This window comes from Clytia hemisphaerica, unplaced genomic scaffold (genome assembly GCF_902728285.1).
Source record: "Clytia hemisphaerica strain Z4C2 unplaced genomic scaffold, Clytia hemisphaerica genome assembly, whole genome shotgun sequence".
Classification (NCBI taxonomy): domain Eukaryota; kingdom Metazoa; phylum Cnidaria; class Hydrozoa; order Leptothecata; family Clytiidae; genus Clytia; species Clytia hemisphaerica.
Window position 1 is genome coordinate 2,364,695 of NW_027104297.1, and position 13,710 is coordinate 2,378,404.

Consider the following 13,710-nt stretch of genomic DNA (forward strand, 5'->3'; position numbering starts at 1 on the left):
TCGTTTCGATGGAAGTTGTTGGAATGTTTTTAAGGCGCTTGACAGAATATCATTTGTTTTATTGTCAATGATGACAGTGCCATTATTAATTTTGTTAGATTTGACATACTGATGTTTGTAAGTACCAGAAGATTCCGGAGTACTTCCAGTGTTCTGGAGCACGATTTTCGGTGATTGGCGGTCTGCACCGGAACTCCGGAACGTTCCGGTGCACACCCGCTAACTGTGCACATGCGTATTTTAAAAAAATCAGCTGACTCATGGTAGTTTCAATATTTTGACCAGAGATGCTTTCGAATATCGACGGGTACAAAATGCATAAAACATAATGTATATTGCATAATGCATAATGCATAATATTTGAAAAATGTCAATTTTAGAGGCTATGATAAGGAGAATCTGAGAGATTATACTTTCAACAAAACAAATATACCATTTTCTACCAGAAAATAAAAGCTGTAAATTTGAATTTTGGATGATGAATAAAATCCATGAAAATGCTTGTTGCCATTTTGATTTTCATAGTTGTATTTTACAGAACGTAGTATAGTGTAGAGAAAACACGAAAATATTTCCTCCGTGTATTACTTTTCTTACTCGAAAACGTAAATTTTACAGCAAGATCTTTATTCTGGGTTTTCTCAGAGATCTTTTCGAACAATTGCTAATAAAGTTCAACAGGTTTTCCCAATTACAAATCATTAACCATGTGAATGCTTTTTGTTAGATAAGCCAATATAAATTAAAGAGCTTCATGGAAAAGCTAAGATCAAAGAAAATAAACTTTGAATCTTTTTATATTCGAATGTTTATGTGTTTACCTTTGTTTGAGACAGAAGAAGGGGGAAACCTAGCAATAAGCAAAAAGCTCGTCCCAGCTGTTGAAAAAAATACTTAAAGCACTATAGCTCTCACCCAACAAAATTGTCAATTTTGAAAATTAGATATTTGGAATCTATTTAAAATTTTGCTTTCAATGATATATAACATTACAGGGTTTTGTGAATGTGCTGGAAAGATATTGGTTCTTGAAAGGTCAATAAATGGCCCATTTTGGCCCAAAATTTGATGAACAGTGAAAATCACAAATATGAATAATATATTTTCTCATCTTATTTCAACATGTTGTCATCAAAATTGTTATTAAAATCTTTCCTAGGGCATGTATTTTCCAAGATCAAAAATCATATTCTGAAAAATTGGACATTTTTGGAAAATAATTGGAATGAAACATTTTTGAAAAAAATCTGTTAACATTTTTCCCTTGGCTATTTCTAAGGTATGACTAAGTCTAAAATTAAAGTTTCATAGCTGAATATCAATGTGCGAGTCGCACATTTACCCCAGACCAAGTAGCACTGAAAGATCAAAAGCTGAACGAAGTCTTCCCGTGAGAGAGGTAGTGAGGTGTGACATTTAAAAAATTTTTCCATTTTTATTTATTTATTTAAAAACAATTAACTTTTGTTACAAAAAAAGACCCGTGCCAGGACTGGCTCCGGTAATAGTATATACTATATAGCAAATTTGTTCTAAAGTTTATAAGCCCTATAGGTCTAATATTTTAAACATTTAAAAAAACTGAAAAAATTCCGCTTTGTTCAATTTTTTTTTTTAATTATGATTTTCCCTCACGGCGCAACAAAATTTTAGACCCCCAAAAAACTTCATTGGACAACTGAAATGACTTAAACTCTTCAGTAACATCCAAATTATCAATATTTAAAAACATTTGGTAAGGTAAACTACTTTGTAGCCTTTATATGCCCATTATGTAAAAAATCTTGATTTTTGTTAACTTTCCAGGGATTTTAGCCCAGAAATCGGAAATTTGGTCATAACTTTTCAATGGAGCATGTTCCTGCTCTGATTTTTTTCACAAATTATTCATAAAATGATATCCTTTATGTTTATATAAAAATTTTTGACTTTCTGAAAACTTCATTTTTTGCCATTTTTCAGACTTTTTGGGACGACCTTTTTGCTTATTGCTACAATTCTGATCAATCTGATCTGTTGCATCTTCTTATTATTTATGCTGACGGAAAACCCTTTGTTGTTATGATTCGAATGTTTTCTCTTTCGTTCGGATTCAAAAAGTAAATATCATGTCTGGGGAAATCCCTCTGATTGGAATGTTTACTTAAGAAACTCTTCTAAAGAGGTTTTCGCGGTTTTAGCCTCTACAAAGGAGAGTTTTAGAAAATATAAAATCGTTCTGTAAATTACACAATACTATTATGCATTATGCAATATGCATTATGTTTTATGCATTATGTACCCGTCGTTTCGAATATAGCTAATGTGACAAATTTAATTTCCTTGAACCATCATCCTCAAAGTATTTTATTTGACCAAAGTGTCCATTATTGCCAATTTTTTATGAGCAATTTCTAGCGCATTTGCGGCCCCTTAAACCCGACTTTTCTTAAATTTTGGGAAGCTTATTAGGATTAGGCTTTCAAGAGTCAAGAAATTGGATTTAGCTGTTTTTACAACCCTTCTTTTTTTTGATTGGTCCTTTATTTCTAATTATGTCAAAATGCTGCCAAAATGAACTTTTATTAATATTATCTCAGTGAAAAACCCTTATTCAACATTCGATACTCTAAAACCTTTCCTTTTCGGACAAAAGTGACATCGGGAAAAAAGACTAAATTGTAAATTTATTTTATGGATTCTGACTATTTTACTGTCGGACTAGAAAGTGTCGGACTAGTGACATGCATCCGGCGGGGAGCGGCTGTCCTTGAGATTGGAAACTGTTGGAAGCCAATAGAGGTTATTCTCAAGGGTATCTGTGCCAAATTTGGTGCATTTGGGTTGTTAAATGCTGAGTTTGTGGACACAAAAATATGACTATGTGCCCAACTGATCATTATAGACCTTTTCAACTTTCCATCTGCCACGTTGAATTGTATGCAAAAATTATGGTGGCCGAATTGCGGTGGTGAGATTGCATTGAAAATATGCAAAACCTATGCAAAAAGAAAGTATTGATATAAAACTTAACATAAATATAAAAGATATAAATTTCTTCTCAATACATAAAAAACTTACATGCACAATTGGCATGAAGTGTAATCTTGTAGAAGAAAGATTAAATTTGCTTCTCTTGAAAACTAAAGATAATTATATTTGCGAAATCTCTTAGAATAAAAGCACTTCAAAAAACCACAACATTAGACATAAGCTCAAGCTGAAAAATCACCAGCGAAGGTACAAAAATAATCCTTATTCCGCTGACAGTAAATTATTCTCCTGGGAAAAGAACCTCCAAATGATGAAATCAAAACATTGATCTGAACCCCCTGATTTAAACAGCGGCTTCTACTAACATGTCTTGACCTTGTATAAACGAGGGTTTTAATATTTTCTTGCACCGGAAAGAATGTTTGATATCAGTTAGGGTTAGGGTTGGAGCTCGAGAGTCGCAATATAAGGCCGATGGCCTTGTTAGCATTCTTACCCTGAGACTTACCTAGGGATCCTTGTAGGGGGCATCAGTAGGGTTGGGAGCTTTCTTAATTAAAGTTCTGTAAATTACACGCTATAAGTATTTGTGAATGACAACTGTTTGTCGTGTCTTGTTGGCGCAAGCAGTTAGGTATTGGGTTTGTAAACCAAGGTTGCTTGCATTTTGGGGTCGGAGAAGTTTTTCACAGGTACGAGCAAATTTCAGAAAATCAGAATAGAAGATATGAAGGTAAAAAATAGGGTGGAAATAAGAGAGGATGCATCCTGATGGATGATATCGTTTGTTAACCGTTCACTTATCCTCCTGTGAAAACTATTTTTGAAAATTTCAGTGAAGAAAATTACATATTTCGTGGGAATTTCATGAATGGCAATCTTTGGCATTTTTTATGAAACTTAAAATATTTGCAAAAAATTGCAAGCTCACAAAAGTTTCTTCAGCAAAAGTTTCTTCCTTTATTAAAGTAATTTCTTTTTGGACCTACCTCCGGGTACCCCTATTCTATAAATTAACCCATGTCCGTTAGTTCGTTCGTTCGTCCGTCCGTTTGCTGCCTGTTACCAGCTTTTCTCAGGATTGGCTCATTAGTTTTTTCTGATTTTTTGTGACGGAGCCAGATTTTTAAGGAAAACTTTTTTGGGCAAATTTGGGCCAAAAACAGCTTAAAAGGTTTTTTGGGCCTAAATGGTTTAAGTGATTTTCGTATTTGGGGAAATTCCTTTTTACCATTTTACATTATTCAACACAATTCTTATTTTCATCTGAATGTTAATCATTAGGTCCATTCAGCATGTTGCTTTTTTATTCTTTAATTTAATGGTTGTTGTTGATTAGGTCAACATGTTGGTCCATAAAAGTATCACTTTTTCTATTTATAGAAGCAAAAAAATATAAAGTGATAATTTATAAAGAATTATGAAACTAGAAATTGACTCTATGAAAGGTCTGCTTGACCTTTTAATTCAATATGATGCTTCAACAGGAGATGTTGGCACAGGTGATGTTGAATTTGAACTCTCAGTTTCTTTTCACTTGAAGCAGAAACCTTTTGAAAAGCTGATGGCATCAAACATAGGCCAAAATCTTGTTAAACTAATTTGCTGTCCTGAATCTGAAGAAGAATTGTCATGTATTGATTTTTCCAAAGTTAAACTGCCAAAACTGAAGGAGATTCGAATAGAACATCAAGGCGTGATGGCAGTTCATTTTACCAAGGAAAACACTCCTCTTTTGGAGAGTCTAATTATTGAACTTCCATCACATAATTCATTCAAGTACTTTATTTTAGATTTACCAAATCTAACATATTTGGGTTTTGAGCATGTTAGCTTATATGACCCGGATGACTTTGGAAAATCGCTGAGCAGTTGCCCAAAACTGAAAAAGATAGAGTGTTATAAGTTTTATGGACTTCATTTCAATGAGAAAAATACACCTAAACTGGTTTTGCCCTCTTGCGAAGTTATAGATTTACACAGAAGCGATGGACTTCAAAATCTAGATATTTGGGCGCCTAAATTGCAATTCATAAGCTTTCAAGCTTGTTTTGAAATTACTAAAGTTTGTATTCTTGATACAAAACCTGAAGAGTATTCAGGACCTGACTATGACTTTAAAGGGGAGCCATCTAAATACAAGGTTAATTTATCATGTACCAGTAAACCCATCGGAAACCTTGTATCAAGTACAAGATATGATGGACGATACCCTGAAGATATTGATCACCAGTTAGATGAAGAGGAGGAAGTTCTAACCCACGATGAAATTAATCAACAGTTGGATATTTTGATGGGATTAAGAGAAGCTTGATTATGATTTATACACAAAAGCTTACTGTTACTGTGCTGTGCATCAACTGTTTGAGCTGGGCTTAAAAAAATGTTGGTTTGCTGTCACGCGACCCTAGAATATAGAGGAGGTTGGTTGGTTGGGAAAAACTAGAAGATCCTTCAAGTTTTGAAAATAATCCTCTCTTTACATTAAGGCAAATTTAATAAGAAAGAAGACAAGCTAGAAATGAATTTACGATTCTTAAACTTTTTAGATAGAGCAGGAAAAGATTCAGGTTTTAATTTGAAGAAAAAAATTTGAAGAACAGCAGGTTTTGAGGTTGGTCAGGTTAGGGCAAACCAAGTTCAGCCTTGTGTTTCCTTATTATTTATAAGTAACTTTTCTATGTAAATTTATTTTTCTAGTTTGTTGTTTTTCTACCAATTTGTTGTTTTATATAATATTGTTTGTTGTTTTTTTGTTTCTGGTATATCTTACATTAATTTTCCTTTTGAATTTTCCTTTTTTAGTATGTATGTAAAACAACTAAATTCGCTTCGTAGATAGTAGCTAAGAGTAGGTGTGGCGCTCCACTCAATGAAATATAATTCCAAAGGGCTAGAAGCAAATCTTCAACCTTTCTCAGACAAGAAAAAGTGAAGCCTTTAAAATGTGCGTTTGTTTTTAAGTTGTACATTTTTGAAGATCTAGCGGTATATTTTACTTTCAATCTAGCATTTGTGTGAAATCCATGCTGGGCCGCGCAACTTTGGTAGGATTTAATGGCTTCAAATCATTCATTCTAGCCCTTCCAACTTATACTCTATTTGCTCTACCTCAGCAATTGATCTCTCAGGACTAGTGCAAATAGAAATGGGGATAGACTCTCTCACCACCAGCTCTGTTGACAGCCACCAGATGAATATATACTTACTTATTACCTCTTTTGATAAAATATATTATTTACATTTGTGAAACACGTCTTATTTATCTTAGTTTGACTATGATAGTTTCTAAATACAAACGTTTCCAAGGTCACTTTTTCATTTCAAAAATATTTGACCACTTGGTTTTGGCCCATTAGTACTAGTAATAACATGGTTTAGAGGGCTATTTTGAAATGTTTTCAATGAACCTCGGGGTTATTAATCCCAAATCACCCGAGAATACCATGTTATTCCGCGTTAATTATATGGTCAAAATAAGAATTGAAGAACACTCAATCGCTATTCTTTTCGAAACTTATAAAAACATTCGAAACTATAAAAAAACATTCGACTGACACTCTTATTTTGATTGGCTTAAAAATTTTGTACGATATTTTGTTAACCAATCAAAATATCGTACGATACTTTTCTTTCAACCAATAGAAATTTTTGTTTACATCAGGGCGATTACAAAAAAGCAGGGCTATTACGGATTTATCGCCCCGCTCGTCCTTTACAAATCTAAGCTAAATGTAATCAACCATATAATTAAAGATTGTAATTTCCCTCTTTAAACTTTTTGTATTAATATTGACTAATTTTCTTTAACTCAACTAATTTTAGAGCTCTGAGATCTCAATATGGAATTAAAATTTGACTCAAAAGAAGATTTAGAAAAATCTATTCGGGAATATGAAAACAAGAATGACACTGCAGAAAACCTTAATGTGGATTGTAATTTCTATATGGATCAGAATACTTTCGAAAAGCTATCTTCTTCAGTTATTGGTCAAAACATGGTCTGTCTCAGTTGTATGCCTCAATATCAGAATTGCTCTTTCAAAATTGATTTTTCAAAGGTTATTTTGCCGCAATTGAAGAACTTTGATCTTAGATGTCAAGGATTTAAAGCTATTCATTTCACCAAGGGAAGCACACCGGTGATCGAATCGATTTCAGTTGATCAACCAAATGGAAAAAGGCTTGAATACTTTCTATTAGATAACTTACCTCATCTAAAATCTCTTGATTTAGAATTTGTAACAATTGTCAACTCAACTAAATTTGGTAAGTCTGTCAGCAGTTGCCCAAACTTAGAATCTATCCATTGTTACAAATTATGGGGACTTGGTGTTACTGGAATCAGACCCATCACGCTTGTTCTCCCAAAATGTGAAACTCTAGATTTCTACAGAAGTGATGATTTGGACCGATTGAAAATCTGGGCACCAAAATTATCTTCGCTTAACTTCCAAGCTTGCTATTCAATCAGCTCTGTAGAAATTCTTGATCGAAAACCTAAAGGATATACAGGCCCAGATTATAAATTCAGAGGAAAACCAGCTGATTATGAGGTGAATTTTTATAACACTTCTCAACCTGAAGGGAATATAACCACACACAAACGATGCAAAAGCATTTTTCCGGAAACTGACGAGAATCACTCAGATATTGACCCTATGGAATGGTTTATGCGTAAATAAGACCACCTGAAAGACTTTATTGTTTGTATTGCTAGTGTTGGAAAGACTTTGGAAGGTCAACAAGACTCACATGTTTTGACCCTATGGAATGGCTTATGCGTAAATAAGACCATCTGAAAGACTTTATTGTTTGTATTGTTAGTGTTGGAAAGACTTTGGAAGGGCAACAAGACTCACATGTTTTGACCATATGGAATGGCTTATGCGTAAATAAGACCATCTGAAAGACTTTATTGTTTGTATTGCTAGTTTTGGAAAGACGTTGGAAAAGCAACAAAAATAAATTCACACACAAGACTGCTGTCCCTCAGACAAGATCAAGTTTGGTTTTTAATTGTAAATACAAAGTACATATTTTATGAAGATTTATGTCAACTCTTGTGTTTTAAAAACGAAAGCTGTAATTATGATTTTATTTTAGATAGAAAGAAACTTATATATTTTATCCAGACATATTCTCTGCTTAAAGTTTTATTCTAGATGCAGTGAATAAGAACATTGGTTAGGTGTACATGCCCTTCTGCAGACTATGTAAGTACTACAGTCAATCCGCTGGGGGGGGTACTTAGTTTACAAGGTGACCGAGCCAAAAATCGAAAATCGAACCTCGGAGAGAGAAAAAATTGGCGTTTTTGGGACACTTAGAGAGATTTTTCTCAAAATTTTTGTTGATTTTCACTCGCTATTTGTCCAGATTTTTGAAAATCACGGCCCTTTGAGAGAGGAAATTTTCGATTTCGTGACTTTTGGATCCTTACAGAGACTCAATCTGTTTTTTAATGAGTTTTGTACATGACTAGTAGGTTACAGTCCAGTGGAGCATATCATGAATACTTAGACATAAATATTATATTTTGAGTTCAGCATGAATTCATTTGCAGGACAAGAACCTCTTTATTAGTTTATACTATGTTAAAAGTTTCTCAGTCTAAGGAGGATTTCCGTCTCAGTAAAGTATAATATAAAGAGGCTTTTCTGTCTCAAAATTCTGCATAATTTACCAACATTTTAAGAATAATATGCTAATTTGCTTTGAAAAAGCCATTTTCTGGCTCAGACGAAACACCTCGCTTTGACTTTTTAGCCTTTTAATATAATTTCATTTTCTTTTTGCAGGAAAAAAAACTAAACAACAAAAATAAACAATTAATTGCAAAAATAATGGCTTTCTTTCGATATCTTGACGATTCGACAGAGAAATTCACCAAATTGGATAGAGTCATTAAAAGTGGATTCAAATTGACTACTGAAGCAGCGGATGACCTTGAAAAGGGTGATGAAAATGTCCGAGAATTGCGAGATTTAATGATCCAATACGCTTCTATGGAGCATGATATGAAGAATTATTTGAAAGCCGCAGCTGAAGCGAAATTGGTATTTGAAGATAGTATGAATGGAGACCCGGATGGGTAAGGGTTTTTTTTGTTTCATCGCGTTTACACGTCAATTTATCTACCCAGGACCAAACTATTTCCACCATATTTGATCGGAGTTTTTTTACTGGTCGATGTGGCTCAATTTATCATTCAATGAAATTTTCTGCACTGCATAGTGCTACTATTAGGGTACCACATTCAAAAGGTACTGCGATCAAAGATTTTGTTTGGCTGACACCGTGAAATGTGTCCAGGTATATAAAGCTCAAAGATATCAAAATCAAAATATCAAAAACTGAATCGATGATCGAATCAAGCGAACTATATGGAACGCAATCGCGATTCTCAGGTTCGATTTGCTCAATTGGGTTCTTCCAGAAAATATCCGTACATGAGGGGTGGAGGATATATTGTCCGAGGGGTAGCGAAAAATCATCAAAATTTGCTTTGTCCGGGGGGTAAATTTGCTCTGTTCGGGGGTAATTTGGGTTGTCCGGGGGGCAAAACCCGTTGTCCGGGGGGCAAAAGTCACTTTGTTCGGGGGTAAATCACTGAAAATTCTTATATCCTCCACCCCCATATTCAAATTTTTTTCTGGAAAAGCCCAATGACAGATATCAACGGAGATTCATTCAATAAATTTTTTCTAGAACTTCGTCTCTAATTGAGATTCTTTACATTTTTGTTTCGATTCCCTATTTAGGTTGTCTTGAGATTTAGGGTGATTTCCAAGTACAGATTTTATAAGAACAAATGATATAAGAACATAAGGATTCAATTCTCAAAATATTTAGAACATTTTAAGGTTTCACGGACCCTAAAACTAAGTTTTGAATATTATTATTTTTTAGGCTTAAAACTCAAAAATTTACGAACATCCGAAGGCCTCAAAATGTTGAATGGTCCTATACAAAAAACTTGCACATAATCTAATTATTTACTTTCTATAGGGAGAACGAGGTTGATTTTGAAGTCATTTTTGCCGACAAACTTCAAACGGTATCCACCAAAAACTCCAAGGACGATTTCAGTAAACATAAATCAGTCAAAGCATTTGATGAAACTGTTATGGAACACCATTTTGGTGGATCCCAAAATGAAAGTGAAAGTGGTGAACATGGGTCCGTTGCGAATGGTGATAATGATGACGATGATGATGAGATTGAAATGACACAAGATGACAGTCAACGGTTTATATGTCCTTTGACCAAGGTTTTTTTTTGTTACTTTTTTACGAAGAACCTGTTGATATGCAATCTTTTCAACGAAATCAGAGCTCACACAATGATCAGGAACGTAGAGGGGCCAAAATATAGTGACTATATTTTGACCCTCTGATATGCCTTAAAATGACGCCGTTTCAGACTGGCTTGGTCTAAAAACAAGCTACTGAAAGAATGAGCAGTGACTCGTGATATTTTAATAATAACGTTTTATTTGAAAAAAAAGTGACGGGGCCTTGCCTCCCGGTTGCTTGGGCCCTGGAGATATAACTTTTGATGACTTTTTTTATCCCTCGTAATATTAGGGGTCATTCTTAAGGATACACGATAAAGATTTTATAAAAGATATGCAATTTGCTAGTCTTAATTGGTGTACCTTCTCTCAAAAAAGTAATTTAGCCAAAATTTGCTTTTACATTCTCAAAAACAAAAACATTGTGACTTCATTTCCTTGTGAATTCATTACCAGTCCAGTTAAGAGTTAATGGGTGTATTACTTTATTTGGGAACTAATTTTCGCGGGAATTAATTTTAGCGCTTGAACCCCGCGAAATACAATTTTTTCCAATTTTATCGAGAAATTTGAAAAATCCCTAGGAAAATGAAAGAAATATGTCCAAAAAAGCGAAAATTAAGGGCTCTGACCATAGTCCAAAAATTGATTTTGGTATTTGCGTATAAAAGTTATGTTTCAGGTTCCTTTACACTTTTAACAAAGAATTGCCCTAACAAATTGCTTTTTGATCAAATCCCTTAAAATTAATTAAGAATTTAATTGCAAAAATGATGTTATGAACTAAAAAGACGTTAATAATATGTTGCATCACCCTCTTTTATAAAAAGTGCTAAGTTTTAATGGGTAATTAACCTTTTTATTTCGAATTTTTTTTCAAACTGCAAAGAATTGAAGTGTTTCAAATTTTTCGGAAAAGTTTTCTAAATTGATGCATCAAAAGTAATTGCGATTGCTATCTTTCTATGAACAATTGGGATGAAAAATTGGTTATAAAGCACTTTTTCAAGATTTTGAGACAAGTAAGCATGAAAATATATTTTTAGTTCGGTAAAAGATACACCATCTACCACAAAAGTTTTTTCAAAATATTTTTTCTTCGACCGAAATAAGCTCTTCAAAGATGAAATACTCTTCGTCGCAAAAATCTTCATTTTCTTCTTCATCAAATTTTTTCTTTGCGATTCTTTAATTTTCAGACTCAAGGTTAGTCGGCCTAACAGAAAATAAATAACATGTCAAAGTTTCGTTAGCAACATCAGGCAGAAATTTATATTTTGTACATGACAAATATCAAAATTCACTATGGTCAGAGCCCTTAAAACCTGCGAAATGCTATTTTTCCGATTTTTTTTTTTCGACCGCGAATATTAGTTCCCGCAAAAATTAGTTCCAATAAGGTTGACAGTTTGTCTTCAACCCTTTTGTTGTCTTGACAAGCCTTTTTTCATTCTACTAGATCGAAATGGTGGACCCTGTCAAGAATATATGCGGTCATAATTACAGCCGAGTTGCCATAGAAACACATATTAAGAACAATAAAAACCGTGTTCAAGGGATAAGATGTCCGGTGGCCGGTTGTGCTCATATGGTATCACGTGACACGCTTGAAGACAATGCAGTGTTGGCGTACAAAATTAAACAAAAGAATCGAAATTGATTTTTATAATGAGATCTGGTTTTCCTTCGGTTGGTTTTTTGCTAGAGGAAAACAATGTGGTTCTAACAATGAAAATAGAGATTTATTTTTAAATTGGGATCTCTTTTGCTTTTGTTGGCTTCATTTTACCAGAGGAAAAATGATATGGTGCCAAAAATGAAAAATAGAAATTGATTGAAACTTGGAATCTGGTTTTCTTTGGATGACTTTTTACCAGAAGAAAGCGTTATGGTGCCAAAAATGAAAAATAGAGATTGATTTTTTAACTGGAATCTTGTTTTTGGTTGACTTTGTACTAGAAGAAAACGATCTGGTACCAAAAATGGAAAATAATTTCATACTGGGATATTTGTTGATTTCCCCTTGGTTGGTTTTAAAATGGTAGTAGCAGTTTTGGTTGCCTTGTTTGAGATTTTTTATGATGTTAAGAGAGACTGGATATGAATAAAGCTAACACTTTGACTGAATCAGATTGAATCGGATTGAATGTCACACAATCTGACATTAGATGACACATGTTTTTATTTGGTTTTTTAATTCATTGACATTCTGATTATAATATCGAGTTAATAGTAAAGGGTCATAGGACCCGTAACGTTGCAGGAGCCCAAAGATTCAAAAATGGCGACCATTTTAGGAATTTTATGATCAAACAGCCCCCCAAATCAAAAAGTTGTATATAAAATATTTATATTTTCTTTCTTGAAAATCTATTATCTTACAGTTTTATTTAGTTCTCCCTCATCTTGGTGTAGACAAAGATCGCCAAATTCGTTCTAGCCTAAATTTAAGATTTTACTCACGCGTCAATAAAAAGTTCTCGTTGAAATATACATTGTTTTACATTTTGCCAAAATAACCCCTGACATTCATCAAAATTGCTTAAAATGATGCAAAATGGGACAGATTTAGTCAGTCATTCACCAAAATTAGTTCTCCTTTCTGTAATTCGAATTAAAGTATTGGTTTCCTTAACTTGAAAGTGCTTTAAATTACTATCTGTAGTTCGAATCTTTCTTCAATTCGAATAAAATATTTGGTCCCTTGAAAATTGAATTAGACATCAAATGTAAATATGAATGCAAACTCGTTCTCTTTTAATCTTTTTTTTCTGTTTCAGAAGAAAAATACATTATAAAATTATACACTTATGTGATGGGTAAAGTCAAACATTCATTCTAAAAGCATAAATTGTCTTCCCAAGCTATGTAGTTTTGGAACTACCGTAATCTGATCGTTGTTGTTACTGCTGCACCAGTCTATTGTTACAAGGTATTAGATTTTATAACCTTCATTAACTATTTTTTCTTTGAATCTATTTCATTACATCAACTAATTAGAGAACACGTTTTTTTATAAGAACATCCAAAATTTTTAAAGCCTTCGGATGTTCTTAACTTTTTGAGTTTTAAAGCTAAAAATGTTCTTATTTTCACCATTTTTGAGCATTTTTGTCCATTTTCCTAAGAAATTGGGTGTTTTAGAGTCCACAAAGCCTTAAATTGTTCACAACTTGTTCTTAACATTTTGGCCATGTTCGAAAACAGTTTTCTTATGGAAAGATAAAAATGAGGCCCGGAAAACCTGAGTTACAAAAACCCGAGTTACAAAAACCCGAGACGAATGTGGCGTCATAAGTTTCAAATTATGACGTCATATATCATTATAATAAAAGTTACGATCCCAGAATCTGTCCTAGGTACGACGTTAGTTTGGTCTGATTTAAAAAAATGTCAAACAAATTTCTTTTAAATAGATGTCAAATGAAAAGTTACAAATA

General features: G+C 33.3%; 1 protein-coding gene across 1 annotated transcript; it reads left to right on the forward strand.

The window, feature by feature from the left end:
- The first annotated feature begins 8,778 nt into the window (after positions 1 to 8,778).
- Positions 8,779 to 12,659, forward strand: LOC136817403 (E3 SUMO-protein ligase NSE2-like). Its single transcript, XM_067073746.1, has 3 exons — positions 8,779 to 9,067; positions 9,985 to 10,246; positions 11,730 to 12,659. The coding sequence occupies exons 1-3, from the start codon at positions 8,820 to 8,822 to the stop codon at positions 11,928 to 11,930; spliced, it is 711 nt and encodes a 236-aa protein (XP_066929847.1). The 5' UTR covers positions 8,779 to 8,819; the 3' UTR covers positions 11,931 to 12,659.
- The last annotated feature ends 1,051 nt before the right edge of the window (positions 12,660 to 13,710 follow it).